Source organism: Schistocerca cancellata, chromosome 1 (assembly GCF_023864275.1).
Source record: "Schistocerca cancellata isolate TAMUIC-IGC-003103 chromosome 1, iqSchCanc2.1, whole genome shotgun sequence".
Lineage (NCBI taxonomy): Eukaryota > Metazoa > Arthropoda > Insecta > Orthoptera > Acrididae > Schistocerca > Schistocerca cancellata.
Genome location: NC_064626.1, coordinates 358879897 through 358895775, shown reverse-complemented (window position 1 = coordinate 358895775; position 15879 = coordinate 358879897). Strand labels below are relative to the sequence as shown.

Below are 15879 nucleotides of genomic sequence, written 5' to 3'. Positions count from 1 at the left end.
TGGAAACAAGAAAAGGAAAACAATGTTTACAAGTAAGGTGATAATAAACTGCAACTACCATTGCAATTTATGTGTAATCCCGTAACACAATGTGTTTTTAATAATAAACAGTTGACTTGTTGAATTACTAATCATACTAGCATGTTGTTGTTGTTGTTGTGGTCTTCAGTCCTGAGACTGGTTTGATGCAGCTCTCCATGCTACTCTATCCTGTGCAAGCTTCTTCATCTCCCAGTATCTACTGCAACCTACATCCTTCTGAATCTGCTTAGTGTATTCATCTCTTGGTCTCCCTCTACGATTTTTACCCTCCACACTGCCCTCCAATGCTAAATTTGTGATCCCTTGATGCCTCAAAACATGTCCTACCAACCGATCCCTTCTTCTAGTCAAGTTGTGCCACAAACTTCTCTTCTCCCCAATCCTATTCAATACCTCCTCATTAGTTACGTGATCTACCCACCTTATCTTCAGCATTCTTCTGTAGCACCACATTTCGAAAGCTTCTATTCTCTTCTTGTCCAAACTAGTTACCGTCCATGTTTCACTTCCATACATGGCTACACTCCATACAAATACTTTCAGAAACGACTTCCTGACACTTAAATCTATACTCGATGTTAACAAATTCCTCTTCTTGAGAAACGCTTTCCTTGCCATTGCCAGTCTACATTTTATATCCTCTCTACTTCTACCATCATCGGTTATTTTACTCCCTAAATAGCAAAACTCCTTTACTACTTTAAGTCTCTCATTTCCCAATCTAATTCCCTCAGCATCACCCGACTTAATTTGACTACATTCCATTATCCTCGTTTTGCTTTTGTTGATGTTCATCTTATATCCTCCTTTCAAGAACACTGTCCATTCCGTTCAACTGCTCTTCCAAGTCCTGTGCTGTCTCTGACAGAATTACAATGTCATCCGCGAACCTCAAAGTTTTTACTTCTTCTCCATGAATTTTAATACCTACTCCGAATTTTTCTTTTGTTTCCTTTACTGCTTGCTCAATATACAGATTGAATAACATCGGGGAGAGGCTACAACCCTGTCTTACTCCTTTCCCAACCACTGCTTCCCTTTCATGCCCCTCGACTCTTATAACTGCCATCTGGTTTCTGTACAAACTGTAAATAGCCTTTCGCTCCCTGTATTTTACCCCTGCCACCTTCAGAATTTGAAAGAGAGTATTCCAGTTAACATTGTCAAAAGCTTTCTCTAAGTCTACAAATGCTAGAAACGTAGGTTTGCCTTTTCTTAGTCTTTCTTCTAAGATAAGTCGTAAGGTCAGTATTGCCTCACGTGTTCCAACATTTCTACGGAATCCAAACTGATCTTCCCCGAGGTCGGCTTCTACCATTTTTTCCATTCGTCTGTAAAGAATTCGCGTTAGTATTTTGCAGCTGTGACTTATTAAACTGATAGTTCGGTAATTTTCACATTTGTCAACACCTGCTTTTTTTGGGATTGGAATTATTATATTCTTCTTGAAGTCTGAGGGTATTTCGCCTGTCTCATACATCGTGCTCACCAGATGGTAGAGTTTTGTCATGACTGGCTCTCCCGAGGCCATCAGTAGTTCAATGGGAATGTTGTCTACTCCCGGGGCCTTGTTTCGACTCAGGTCTTTCAGTGCTCTGTCAAACTCTTCATGCAGTATCTTATCTCCCATTTCGTCTTCATCTACATCCTCTTCCATTTCCATAATATTGTCCTCAAGTACATCGCCCTTGTATAAACCCTCTATATACTCCTTCCACCTTTCTGCCTTCCCTTCTTTGCTTAGAACTGGGTTGCCATCTGAGCTCTTGATATTCATACAAGTGGTTCTCTTCTCTCCAAAGGTCTCTTTAATTTTCCTGTAGGCAGTATCTATCTTACCCCTAGTGAGACAAGCCTCTACATCCTTACATTTGTCCTCTAGCCATCCCTGCTTAGCCATTTTGCACTTCCTGTCGATATCATTTTTGAGACGTCTGTATTCCTTTTTGCCTGCTTCATTTACTGCATTTTTGTATTTTCTCCTTTCATCAATTAAATGCAAAATTTCTTCTGTTACCCAAGGATTTCTATTAGCCCTCGTCCTTTTACCTACTTGATCCTCTGCTGCCTTCACTACTTCATCCCTCAGAGCTATCCATTCTTCTTCTACTGTATTTCTTTCCCCCATTCCTGTCAATTGTTCCCTTATGCTCTCCCTGAAACTCTCTACAACCTCTGGTTCTTTCAGTTTATCCAGGTCCCATCTCCTTAAATTCCCACCTTTTTGCAGTTTCTTCAGTTTCAATCTGCAGTTCATAACCAATAGATTGTGGTCAGAATCCACATCTGCCCCAGGAAATGTCTTACAATTTAAAACCTGGTTCCTAAATCTCTGTCTTACCATTATATAATCTACTAGCATAACCTGTTAATATGATTGTTTGCACACTTGCTAGTTGTATCTTACAAGTTCTGCTTGTGAATAACATTCAGCTGCTGAACCGCACCTCCCCTACCACACAGCAACTGCCCACAGTGTGGAGCCCCCCCCCCCCCCCCCACACTATAATTGTCCCCACCAATACCACACAATCTGCAGTTGAAGCCAATTTATTTAATGCATACCTTAAACCTAACAGATTTGCACATATCTGCTTTAGTTCGGAAAAACATATACTCAGCTGGCCAGAGATTCTATGCACTTTGTTAATTCCCACTATATCTAACATCAATCTATTAACTTCCCTTTTAAATTCACTAACCTACCTACTGATAAAAGAATCTAGCTGGACACTTTTTTTACCTTCAGAATATTTTACTCAAGAGGATGCCATGATCGTGAAGCCATTTGCTAGAGCTCCATGCCACAGGAAAAGTAGTAGCTTTTGTTTCCCCTTGCCTTCAGCCACTCACAGTAGCAGCACAGCAAGGCCATGTTGCCAATAAGGTCAGATCAGTCAATCACCCAGCCATTTCTCCTGCAACTACGGCTGCTGCCCTCTTCAGGAACCACAGAACCACAGGTCAGTCTGACCTCTCCATAGATAATCCTCCATTGCTGTTGTTGTTGTTGCTGCAACTATAGTACAGCTACCTGTATCGTACAGGCACGCAAGTTGCCACACCTCGGTGAAGTCTAAGGTTCGTGAGGGCCCTACCTTTTAATTGGCCCAAATTTTGACAAAGGTATAACTTCTTTGTTTGATTATGTGTTCATGTCATTTTACTGTCAATTTAAAGGTAGTTTTATGAATGGGCTGATAGAAACACCACGACAAGCCCTCTGTCCAATCTGGTGAGTAATTCACTTATGGGAACTTTGAGGACAAGGCATTGAACTTGGCGAGACTCCAACCAACAACATTCTGTAGGTACAGGAATAATACATTTGTGGTATGGCCTCACATAAAAGATGGGTTTTACCAGTTTTTGAGGCATCTGAATTCCATTAACGCAAGTATTTAATTCATCCTGGAAGTAGAGAAGGATGATTCATTCCTGTCTGTGGATGTCCCCATTCGTAAACTGAAAATACAGCAAGACCCCCCCCCCTCACACACACACACACACACACGCACACACACACACACACACACACACACACATCTCTATTTACATGTCTGCAGTTTCCATGGCCCTTCACAAACTGCTGGGGTCCTTAAAACTTTGGTGTATAGGGTACATATGAGTTTCAGACAATGACACTCTGCAGCTTTGAGTTCTTACTCCTAAAGAGCATCTCTGAAATGAATGGATATTCCCAACAACAGACTCACTAAACATATCACATGAAACCAAAAATATATGAAACAGAGAACACTGATACACTATCAAAAAGATAAAAAGATGAGGGCGAATCAAGTTAATTGCATTTCTGCCTTAAATGGATGCACTTTCCTCAAACATAGGTTATATCCTAGCAAACACTGTGCAAAAGTGTTCTTCCATCCTCCTATGAAGACTGCATCTATAATTGGTTCTGTGAAGGATATTTCGTTGCATCAAACAGAAGGTATTACCAGATTCATTGTGAGAGAATACAGACTGACCAAACACAACCAACTATTGGTGCGAGACACCTTGAACATCATTGGTAGACTTGCTTGCTCAACCAGACAAGTCAGTAGCAGCAAACTTCGTGCAGACATGGCTACTACATGGACTACAGCGACATGAAGATTTTAGTTTCCACCACATCAATTTGGTACTCAGTGTCTAAGGAAGCCACAGAGATACAATTTTTAAAACATTTAATAAATTGCAATACACATTTTCATTTGGCCATGGCTTAAAGTCTGGCCCCTGCTATAATTAAAACAGAAAGAAGTTGCTATGGTGTTACCATCAATGAAGATAAATCGATAAAGGATTCAACCATCTGAGTGCTTTCTCCATCTGCTGCAAGGTGTACATCTTGGTCACTGACTAGAATTTGTGTTGTAGACTTGGCTGCGTAGTACTCCATGGTATTGCATATAAAACCATTTATGGTACTGTGTTGTCAATCTCTCAGCTCACTTTAAGGATGACCGGAAGATATTCAGTCGAACTATCAACTGAAGGGTTGGAGTCTGTGGAACTACAGGCCTTAAATTCAATGGATTATTCAGTACTCCATAAAAATGTACAACACAAGTGTTTAGAGGTTAATCAACACATCTCAAATTATTTCTTGGCCACCAGGTACTGCAGCACAACTTCCTTTGATGATCTGATGCTTATTTTCAGTTTTTTGTATGTAACATATAACACAGATGTCTAAGAATCCAAAATATTGAACATCTCCCATTTGATAATGTTAGTATAGTAATAGGTGTACAGACTGCCTTCGAGACCGAGATGTCTGTATGCATAAACTCTCTTTAGAAGTGTACATAAGTATTCTGAGAAAAATATAGGTTGCCTCTTACACAGAAGGTTACAGCAACCAGCCACATTTTACAGAGCTATTTATTTACTTAAACAGTGCTGTTACTGATTTTGAATCGATAGGATCATCTTCAGACGTCTAATTCACATTTTGCATTAGATTTCGTGTGTTATTTCCCCACCTGATGAAATTTCCTTGGGGTGGTGATGCCCTACAACCAAAAAAAGATGTGTGACAACATCTTTTTAATTGCAGTTGTGCCTCATGACGATTTTAAGTGTTGTAAACAAATTATTATTATTATTATTATTATTATTAAATGGAAGTTGTTTTGGTTACTTACCATGAAGAATCCATGCCATTACGTTCCAGCGCAGGTTGCTTATCATCTTCCAGCATCAAAAACTGCATAATATACAAAAAAGTGCATTATACAGTTTTCGATGCTGCAAGATAATAAACAACATGCACTGGAACGTAATGGCATGGAGTCTTCATTGTAAATAACCAAAACATCTTCCATTTCATAATAATAATTTTTACAACACTTAAAATCATCATGAGGCACAATTACAATTAAAAAGATGTTGTCTCACATCTTGTTTTGGTTGTAGGGCATCACCACCCCAAGGAAGTTTTGTCAGGTGGGGAAACAAAACACAAAATCTAATGTAAAATGTGAACTATCTGTCTGAAGATGAACCTATAGGTTCAAAACCAGTAATGAGCTGTTTAAATAAATAAATAGATAGATAGCATTGTAAAAAGTGGCTGGTTGCTGTAACCTTCTGTGTAAGAGTCAACCTATATTTTGTACACAGCCATCGACTCAAAATGTCTGTTTTTTACAAAATAGCATTTTGAGCAAACACTCAGAATATAAAACTTCCTGGCAGATTAAAACTGTGTGCCCGACCGAGACTCGAACTCGGGACCTTTGCCTTTCGCGGGCAAGTGCTCTACCATCTGAGCTACTGAAGCACGACTCATGCCCGGTCCTCACAGCTTTACTTCTGCCAGTATCTCATCTCCTACCTTCCAAACTTTACAGAAGCTTTCCTGCGAACCTTGCAGATCTAGAACTCCTGAAAGAAAGGATATTGCGGAGACATGGATTAGCCACAGCCTGGGGGATGTTTCCAGAATGAGATTTTCACTCTGCAGCAGAGTGTGCGCTGATATGAAACTTCCTGGCAGATTAAAACTGTGTGCCCGACCGAGACTCGAACTCGGGACCTTTGCCTTTCACGGGCAAGTGCTCTACCATCTGAGCTACTGAAGCACGACTCACGCCTGGTCTCCGCAATATCCTTTCTTTCAGGAGTGCTAGTTCTGCAAGGTTCGCAGGAGAGCTTCTGTAAAGTTTGGAAGGTAGGAGACGAGATACTGGCAGAAGTAAAGCTGTGAGGACCGCGCGTGAGTCGTGCTTCGGTAGCTCAGATGGTAGAGCACTTGCCCGCGATTGGCAAAGGTCCCGAGTTCAAGTCTTGGTCGGGCACACAGTTTTAATCTGCCAGGAAGTTTCATATCAGCACACACTCCGCTGCAGAGTGAAAATCTCATTCTGGTCACTCAGAATATATTTTGACTGGGCAACCTTAAGAGGCTAATAATCAAAATGCTGATATACTTTTTGTGTGTGTGGGAATAACTTTTGTACAACAGAATCAATATTTATAATTTTTGTTTAGCTAACTCACTATACACAGTGCCACACATTTTATGAACACCACACACAAAATTGATATTACAACATATGAAATGCCTGGAATGTTTTTTGGTCAGTGTAAAACTTTTCAGCTGCAGGGAAGTTTTAAAGTCAAATATTTTAAGTGTCCTAATACTTTTATATCACTGTAGGTATATTTCATCCTCCTTCATTTATAAAATGGGCCAAGTTAAAAACTTATTTTGATGTTAATTTTCTTTTTGTTTTACAAAAAAATTGTCAGTACTTCTTGTCGGTGAAATGAAATATTGTCACAAAGCAGAGCAAACACATAGTAGCAAACTGTAAGTTATTCATGCATATGTGGTTTCTTGGTACACTGCTGAGAGAACTGTATTTGTGCCCAGTAACATACCTCTCATGGAGTTTTCATTTAAAATAACATTTCTAAAGACCTTAGTAAACCATAGGTACTTAAAATCATCAAAGCCCTTTCCTTTCCAACAACCAGCTACTCTAGGGAACAAATTTCTAAAAGTTATCTTGCCAAAGAATGATGGAAATCGCTATTGATATTTCTTTGCCCTGTGAAAGCATAAGCATGAGCATTGAGAACACACAGAAGCACAACATGGAAAATAAATGTTACATCATTTTGTGACCAGTCAATCTAACCTCCACAGCATGTTGAAGCAGCCACCTACCTCAATACTCAAGTCTCAATCTACAAAAACATTACAGTCTGTTGATCTTTTTATCAATATTCCTGTCAGTCTTTTCCATCCTAACAATTTCTGTGGAATAAAGGACAACACTATACTTCTCTTTTGTCAAACCACTTCATGGAATGCATCATATCAGTTGACATCAGATCTCTTGTAGTTTTGGCATATTGCATCCGTTCTCATGATTAGTGCCACATGTGATTGTGAAGCTAGTGGGCCACATCTGAGTTTGAATACTACTTGTCAATAAAGAGCATGTCCAGTTCAAAATAGTTCTAAATGTTGCAATTATTTCATTACTTTTTCCCAAACTGCAGAACTGCATTTCCATTGTTGTGACTGCATATACAATGAAATCTAAGAAATTAAGTCTTAAGGCCAAATATCATAAACATAAACCTCTTTTATTTGCATGGAATAAATTAATGAAATCTAGCTGATCTTCGAACAATATACTTTCATCACTGCAGAGTTTTGATGTGTTGAAAACTACTGCAGATAGCTCTTCAATCGTTATCACTGATATTCCAAATTTTGAATAAACTATTTTCTCTGGTACTGGCGAAATTATCACTGAAGTGAAACCTCATCTGACTTTATATAAGGTCCTGGGACAAACTTTTGTTGAAAAGTGGAATGTTTGAAAGTATCTCTGCTGATAACCACCAATTTTCAATTTTCCTACACAAGCCATGGAAGGGAATTGTCTGAAATAAATTCCATCAGATCATCTGTCGGAAAGATAGTTAATAAAAAGAAGCTGCATGAATCATTCTCTAGTTAACACATGCATTCTAACAGTAATCAATACACACATGCATAAATAGGTGTAAATAAGTTCTTTTTCTCAATTAAGCCTGATGGTATAAACTTCTCTTTTCAACATTATTTCAATACCACTTCTAGGCTCTTGAGATTCTGAATAACAATCAGATAAATCTCTGGTAGAAAGGGCATATTGATGTGTGATATACTGATGTAAAAGGCTCAGGATTGGTACTCTGAGATTCTGTAACTGTCATTAAGTTCATCTTATTGTTTCCTACAGAGACTTTCCAGGAGTTTATCCTCTGCACAACTATAGCAAAGTTTAATTTCTTATGTAAATATGTAACTCACTTTAACTATACAGAGACCACAAGATCAAATGTTAGTATACACTCCAATTAAGCAGCCCAAACTTTGAACATTTACTGGGGCCACGTGGACGGGGGAGACAAAGACAAGGGAGGAGGGGGGGGGGGGGGGGTTGACAGATATTTGAAGATGCTTGTTAATGTGTTCACAGTGCACAGGTACCAGTACAGCAGCATGTCTTAAAAGATACCCAAAATGACACAGTGCTCAGAGTCGAATGATATGGCACACATAAATGCATATATACCAACAAAAATACCTACAGCACATGTGAAATAGTGTATATGTCACATGTGACATACCATAACATTCAAAGGGTTAATAATTTGCTCTTTATTCATAAAAATTACAATGAAGAAGCTATTAAGAACACATTCTCCTGACATATTTCATTCAAAAACAATCAGTGAAAACATTGCAAGGAATTACTCATGACAGAGTTACCAATTATTTAGTCATCATTTGCATTTTGTCCAAGTATGTAGTGCCCACCTATAGACAATCGGTAACTTATTTCAATAAGTGCTTTTAATAAGGTATATGTTTTTCCCCCACCAGCTGCTACGTTTAGCAGCTTGCTAAGTTGAAATTCAGTTCGGATTGTAAAATTCGGTGTCCATTCACACGTGGAACAGTAGCAAAACTGAATTATATGTGAAAGCTACTTCCCATCGCTGTCTTCACTCACATTTGATATGCTCAGTACAGTACGCATCAATACTTACTTTCATAATTCTCACTAACAACATATCATTTATTACAAGGTGAGGCAGAGAAAGTACAGGTTTTTTCCAATGGGTAGAGCACTGGAAGAAAAAGGGGGCAATAGTCATTCCTGTCCACCAACCACCGCTGTAGACACTGATGTTTTAGCTCATTAACTATGGCACTGTGACCCACAGAATACTGTGCGTTTAGAGTGTAGCAGTTTTTCCCTGTAAAAACGTGAATCTGTGATGACCGTCTTCAGACAATACTTCAATGCTACCCAGTAAGAGTGACAGCACACTGCAACATGCTACAACAATTGGCAGATTTGCTCCATAGTACAAAAAATGAGACAGTGTGGAAACTACACCGCCTTACATAAAGCAATGAAAATCGAAGCAAGTAGAAGCAGTGAGACTTCTAACTGTAGTGTTATCCATGGCATCACTCTGTGGCTTTATACATGTCAGGTTGGTTCCTAAAGTAGGTAAAAGTGCACTTACAGTGAATTGCACTTCCACCTGTAGTTGAAGGCCACTGAATTATATAAAAGAGTTTTGTTCACCACTTTATTCTCACACATACCAGATTAAGTTCATTATTTATACTCAAGAGGTCATCTGAAAGTTAGGATGTATGCAGCACAAGCAAAACCACAAACAGTAGGTGACTTAAAAAATGTTATTATTCATGACCTGGTGGAAGAGCCAGTGCAAATGTTAAGAGTGATCAACAGATAATTTTGCACAATAGTTATGAATTTGTGTCTCTAATGACTGATGATATCTTAATTTTATCTTTTATAAATAACTCTCAGTGTTCCTGTTCAAGTTATGTGAACATATCTTACTTTCTGTGTATGTATGTCTGTATTTTTTTTCTTTTTCTTTTTTTTTTTAATAAACCAAGTACACATGTTTCAAAACAGCGTGATTCTTCTACCCCACACTGTGTAAATCTGTTTTAGTTACAAGGAAATACTCACTTTCAAAACTGACTCTCCATCCTTCCGTCGTTTTTTTTCTTCATCCTTAATTCTCTTACGTTCCATTTCCTTCCTGCGCCTTTCTTCTCGTTTCTCATCACGTAACTTCTGCTGCTCTGCTCGCCTCTGTTTAATGTATTCCAGTAGAGGAGTTGTTGTTATTTTAGGTGCTGGCTCTGTTAAGTTTTACTGAAGTTTTACTTCAATACATTAGTTGTACAAAAACCTAATTTTTTGCCCATGCAATATACAAGAACAATGAACATCTATCATATTCTGAAACATATCTGACATCAAAAAGCACATAAAGGTCACCATAATGGCCATGATGAAAATTATCATCTATTATTGCCCATAAGACGTACCAAAAACAGAATTACATTTATCATAAAGACTGAGAAAGAAAGAATTAGATGCAAACAACGTAACATTACTAAAAACTTACTTGTTTCAACTGGATAACTGAACAGATACATCAGCCATACAAAAAGGAAATACATTACTATAGATGAGTCGGCATAAGCTGACCCCTGACAATTGCAGTGGACTGGATGCAGCAGCTTTGCGTGCCTGCCTCTTCTGATAACGTAATGTGAATTTGTAAATATCTCTATGGCAAAGCCTCAGTGTTGTCACAGCTCTGTAAATGGCTAGTGTTTATGCCGGCAATCATTAGCGCTTTGCAGTTGTAAGCTGGCAACAGTGTTGCAAACTGTCAGGACTCTTCTTATGCTGTCTTGACTATAGATCAAAGGGCCATTTGAGCCTATCAATGCAAGACTTCTGCTTTTACACATGAAATAACGATGACAATATTTATTTTGCTTCTATACTTACTGTTTATTTTTAAGATGTAATGGGTCAAAGTAGATGTATGGTATAAGTAGGTTCAATATTTACAGACCAAATAAGGGCTGACTCACACTGAAACATTAACATTAATACAGTAGCCGTGTGCTGAGTAAAAGGTATAGTACTCTACTGTGAATTGCCTTTTTGAGCATTTTTGAGAACTTGAGTAACAATTATATTGCAATTTAGTCATTGATTTCATATGTTTCTTCTTTACAATGTAGAGGTCTCATCACTGACTATTTCAGTGTATCTAGTAAAACACCTGATAAAAAGGATGTGTAACCCAAGTAACTAAGTCCCAATCTAATGCAGAGTGTACAAATTTTCAGTATGCTACATGGTGTCTGACTGAAACCACATGAATCCATATGCCTCAGTGAGCTAATAACTCTCTCAGTTCCCTTGCTATTTCTATACAGTACTTCCATTTCCAGCTATTGCTACAAAATTGTGTTCTTGTAAGAACTCCACTAAACTCATATTACTAAGCAGAACACAGTGAAAGTATTTTCTCATTGGATGCTGTGTAAGCTGCGATGAGAAATAAAAGTTAAGCTGTTATGTCTGTGTTTTGTGAAGCAGTTCTGGCAATGCTTGCCTAGAGGTATGCTGGGGCTGCAAGAAGATCTGTCAACATCCAATTTTAAAAAACCCATTAGGGAATAGCACACACATTTCATCATCATGAACTGGCTGTAATCCTTCACGTCCCAGTAATAAAATAATATCAGGGCATGAAATATATTTAAAAAGTGATAGCAGGGAACTAGTGGCAGCTTCTGTAGATTGTAAAACACAGTCACTTTGGTGGCAACAATTTAAGCTGAACTTTGCCATTAAAATCAACCATAACTCAACCTGAACTATGTATTCCAAGAAATGATGGAGAACAACGAACAAGCTGTGAACAACATTAAATAGTTCATATAACTTATGGGAATGCAGCCAGATGATGCCTTTGATAACCACCAGTATTTTGACAGGTGCACATCCAGTCATATTGGACAACACAAATGCAGCAAGGAACGGGTGCACACCTATCAAAATATCAGCAGTTGTCGAAGAAGTCACCTGGCTGCATTCCCTTAAGTTAACATTATTTCACAATATGTACAAGATTTCAATTTTGACACAAAAAACACATCACATATTGCTTGCTTCTCATAAATTATCTCAAACTATCTTCTCTTTAAGCCAACATCGATGTAGTGTCAAACTACAGATAGTAAAGGAACAGTGTCCTGCCCAGTTCTTATGCTCTCCTTAACATTGTCTGAGGAGAAGGATTCATTTTGATGTGATAATGCCAATGAAAATAAAATCTTGGATGAACAGACAGTAAATGTATTTATACACTTTTGGGACAGAATATCCTCAGTATACACACATTGCTGTGATCTATTCTATCAGCAATAAGGCAGAAAAGTAATTAAATTCTCTTCAAATAAGAGGTTTACTTACTGTCTGGAGGTACAACCACATCAATAGTCTGCTTTGATGAGTTGGCTTCCTTTTTCTCTCTTAGTGTTTCCAAAAATGCAATATATTCAGGATCATCTTTTAATGTACCCGCTTTTAGATCTCTCTTTTTCCCCTGACGTTTTTTGGGTATCCTTTGAAACTGTGCAAACTCAACAACTGCTGGATATTCATTCCCTGAAATAAAGATGATTATATCAAATCAAAATTGGAACTCCACAATGAAGCCACAAGAACATCACAACATCAAACAAATGCAGTGTCATTCTCTGCCCTAACATGACATAAAGAAAAGGTATAGAGAGGCATGGGCTTAGCTCAACCCTAGCCATGTCAAAAGGCTTGGATGCACCCTGCACTAATCCTCTTACCAAGGAAGAATCCATGTCAGGACCAAGAAATGAAGCCAGATCCTCCAGATGGTAGTCAGACATACTGACCAATCAGCCACGCAGATTAACGATGACATAAATGTTGGTAAAAGTAATTGGTGCTATTTTCTGGGATATAACAATTGCTTTGATAAACAAGAGTATATCCTTCTACAAAAATGTTAATTTAGTTTGTGTATCAAAAACTAATATTCTGGTTGATCACAACTCTCCAAATAACCATGAGGTGCATGAGTGACCATTTTCTCAAGAAACTAATGTATATTAAAAGAATGAGTGTCATGTATAACACATTTTTATCAATGTAACTTGAGGCTACTGGCTTTACCTAGGTTGGAAATTTTATTCCAAGCTATTGCAATTGGATTTTTCAATAATTCATCAGCACCATTCACTCAATGGCATCTGCTTGCTGTCAAACTAAATGTGTGATGAGCAATTGGATTATCACACAGTAGACAAAATGTCTGTACAGTCACTTCAAAAACTGAAAGGTTTCAAGTTAGTTTCAGTAATGAAACTGATCTTGCCTTTATACAACTGATAAGGAATAGGAAAGTGATTCACAAACATGATTATTCATATATATATATATATATATATATATATATATATATATATATATAATAGAGGGAAACAGTCCACGTGGGAAAAATATATCTAAAAAGAAAGATGATGAGACTTACCAAACAAAAGCGCTGGCAGGTCGATAGACACACAAACAAACACAAACATACACACAAAATTCTAGCTTTCACAACCAACGGTTGCCTCGTCAGGAAAGAGGGAAGGAGAGGGAAAGACAAAAGGATTTGGGTTTTAAGGGAGAGGGTAAGGAGTCATTCCAATCCCGGGAGCGGAAAGACTTACCTTAGGGGGAAAAAAGGACAGGTATACACTCGCACACACGCATATCCATCCGCATATACACAGACACAAGCAGACATCTGTAAAGGCAAAGAGTTTTCACACATATCCGTGTGTGTGCGAGTGTATACCCGTCCTTTTTTCCCCCTAAGGTAAGTCTTTCCGCTCCCGGGACTGGAATGACTCCTTACCCTCTCCCTTAAAACCCACATCCTTTCGTCTTTCCCTCTCCTTCCCTCTTTCCTGATGAGGCAACAGTTTGTTGCGAAAGCTTGAATTTTGTGTGTATGTTTGCGTTCGTTTGTGTGTCTGTCGACCTGCCAGCACTTTCATTTGGTAAGTCACATCATCTTTGTTTTTATATATATATATATATATATATATATATATATATATATTATGACAATTGTCCAGGACCCCATGTTAGAGAGGCACAGTAGGAAAAGTGTTGGGAAAATCCAAACCAAAATGAGAGGAAATAAGGATGAATATGATTTAAAAATACACACATGCCAATATCATTAGAGACAAAGCACATACTGAGATTTGAAAAGTATGGGCAAGGAAATCACCTATGTCCTTTACAAAAGAACCACTCCGGCATTAGGCTTAAACTATTCAAGGCATCCACTGAGATCAAAGGTTGAAATCTGAGAACCTTTGATATTTAAAGCAATGAAAAGAGAAAGGAAGGACTTGTTGAAACTATACACAAAGATGAGGTAAGTACTGACACTGACATAAGTCGAAAGAATAACAACAATATGAACGGACAGATGCTACTCACCACATAGAGGAGCACTGAGTGGCTGACAGGTGCACAATGAAAAAGACTGCTAGATACGATTCAGTTATCAGTCTAAATCCATCAGAAGTACACAACAAAACACTTACACATTCATGCAAGTACACGTCACACACATATGACCTCTGGGTACTAGGTTTTGACTGCAAGTGCATCTGAGGTGAGCAGCAATCTTTGCTGGGATTTGTTGTGGGGATTCAAAGAGGTTTGGGGCAGGGAGGGATACAGAACAGGGGTGGGGAAAGATGCCTGTGCTTTTTCCAGAAGCATGCAGGGAAGTGGTGGGGGCAGGATAGTGGGTATAGGGATAGGGCAGTGGGGCGGGGCAAGGGAGAGAGATAGAGAAGGGGAAAGGATTACGCAGGTACTGGCAGGACATACATTGTGTGTCAGAGTGGGAGCAAGTAAGGGGATACAAAGGTGGAGGGTTGGGACTATTGAAAGTTAAGGACAAGGGGTAACAGGAATGAAGGATATGTTGCAGGGAACCCACCTGTGCACTTCAGAAAAGCAGAAGTTGCTGGAAAGATTGCAAAGGTTGTGAAGCAGTCGAAGTCGAGCTAATCGTGTTGGGCAGCATGCTTAGCAACAGGGTGGTCCAGCTGCCTCTTGGCCATGGGTTGGAAGTGGCAAGTCATGCTAACTGACAGAGTGTTGGTTGTCATGTACATGTGGAATGCAGTACAGTGGTTGCAGCTAAGTTGGCTGATCACATGGCTGCTTTCACAGGTAGCTCTGACTTTGATGCAGTAACAGATGTATGTGACAGTGGATTAGGTGGTAGTAGGAGGACATACAGGACAGGTCTTGCATCTGGGTCTACTGCAGGGATAAGAGCCTTGGGGTAACAGGATGGGAGCAAGAATGGAACAGAAATGAAGACAGATATTGTGTAGGTTATGCAGACAGTGGAATGCAGTTGAGGGAGGGGTGGCGAGGATATTTCTCATTTCAAGGCACAAAAGAGGAAGTCGAAAAAGTTATTGAGTGGTACTGAATCAAAGGAGCAGTGCTCCTATGTGGCCAAACCAAGGGTATGTGGGAATGATAGGTGACCAGGGAGACAAGGTATGGTAAATCTGTTTCTGGACTTGGTATGGAGGATGAATTTAAGGAGTGAAAGACATGTACATTAATTCTCAGATTACAATAAGATGGGAGCTGTGTGAACCAAGCACATTCTGTAAATTAAGTTCTCATATGGCACATTATAAGGCACCAGTATTTATAGGAAGAAAAGAAATTTTTGTCACAAAGAAACAGTTCTGCATCATGCCAAGCAGTGATATAGAAATTGAGAAGCGTGAACTTCTACATGAGACTGACATAAATATGGAATGCAAAGTTAATACTATTGGGTCGAGCTGTTTACCCAGTAGGCCTCAATAGTGGTGGGAAAAACTGG

General features: G+C 38.8%; 1 protein-coding gene across 2 annotated transcripts in view; it reads right to left on the bottom strand.

The window, feature by feature from the left end:
- The window catches only part of LOC126174282 (histone-lysine N-methyltransferase, H3 lysine-79 specific), a 94231-nt gene that overhangs the window by 43886 nt on the left and 34466 nt on the right, over positions 1 to 15879 (bottom strand). For both annotated transcript variants that reach the window (XM_049921022.1, XM_049921023.1), the window contains exons 3-4: positions 12393 to 12587; positions 10077 to 10252 (exon numbers count right to left, since the gene is read on the bottom strand). In XM_049921022.1, the coding sequence (XP_049776979.1) occupies positions 10077 to 10252; positions 12393 to 12587 (371 nt within the window). The remainder of the gene's footprint in view (positions 1 to 10076; positions 10253 to 12392; positions 12588 to 15879) is intronic.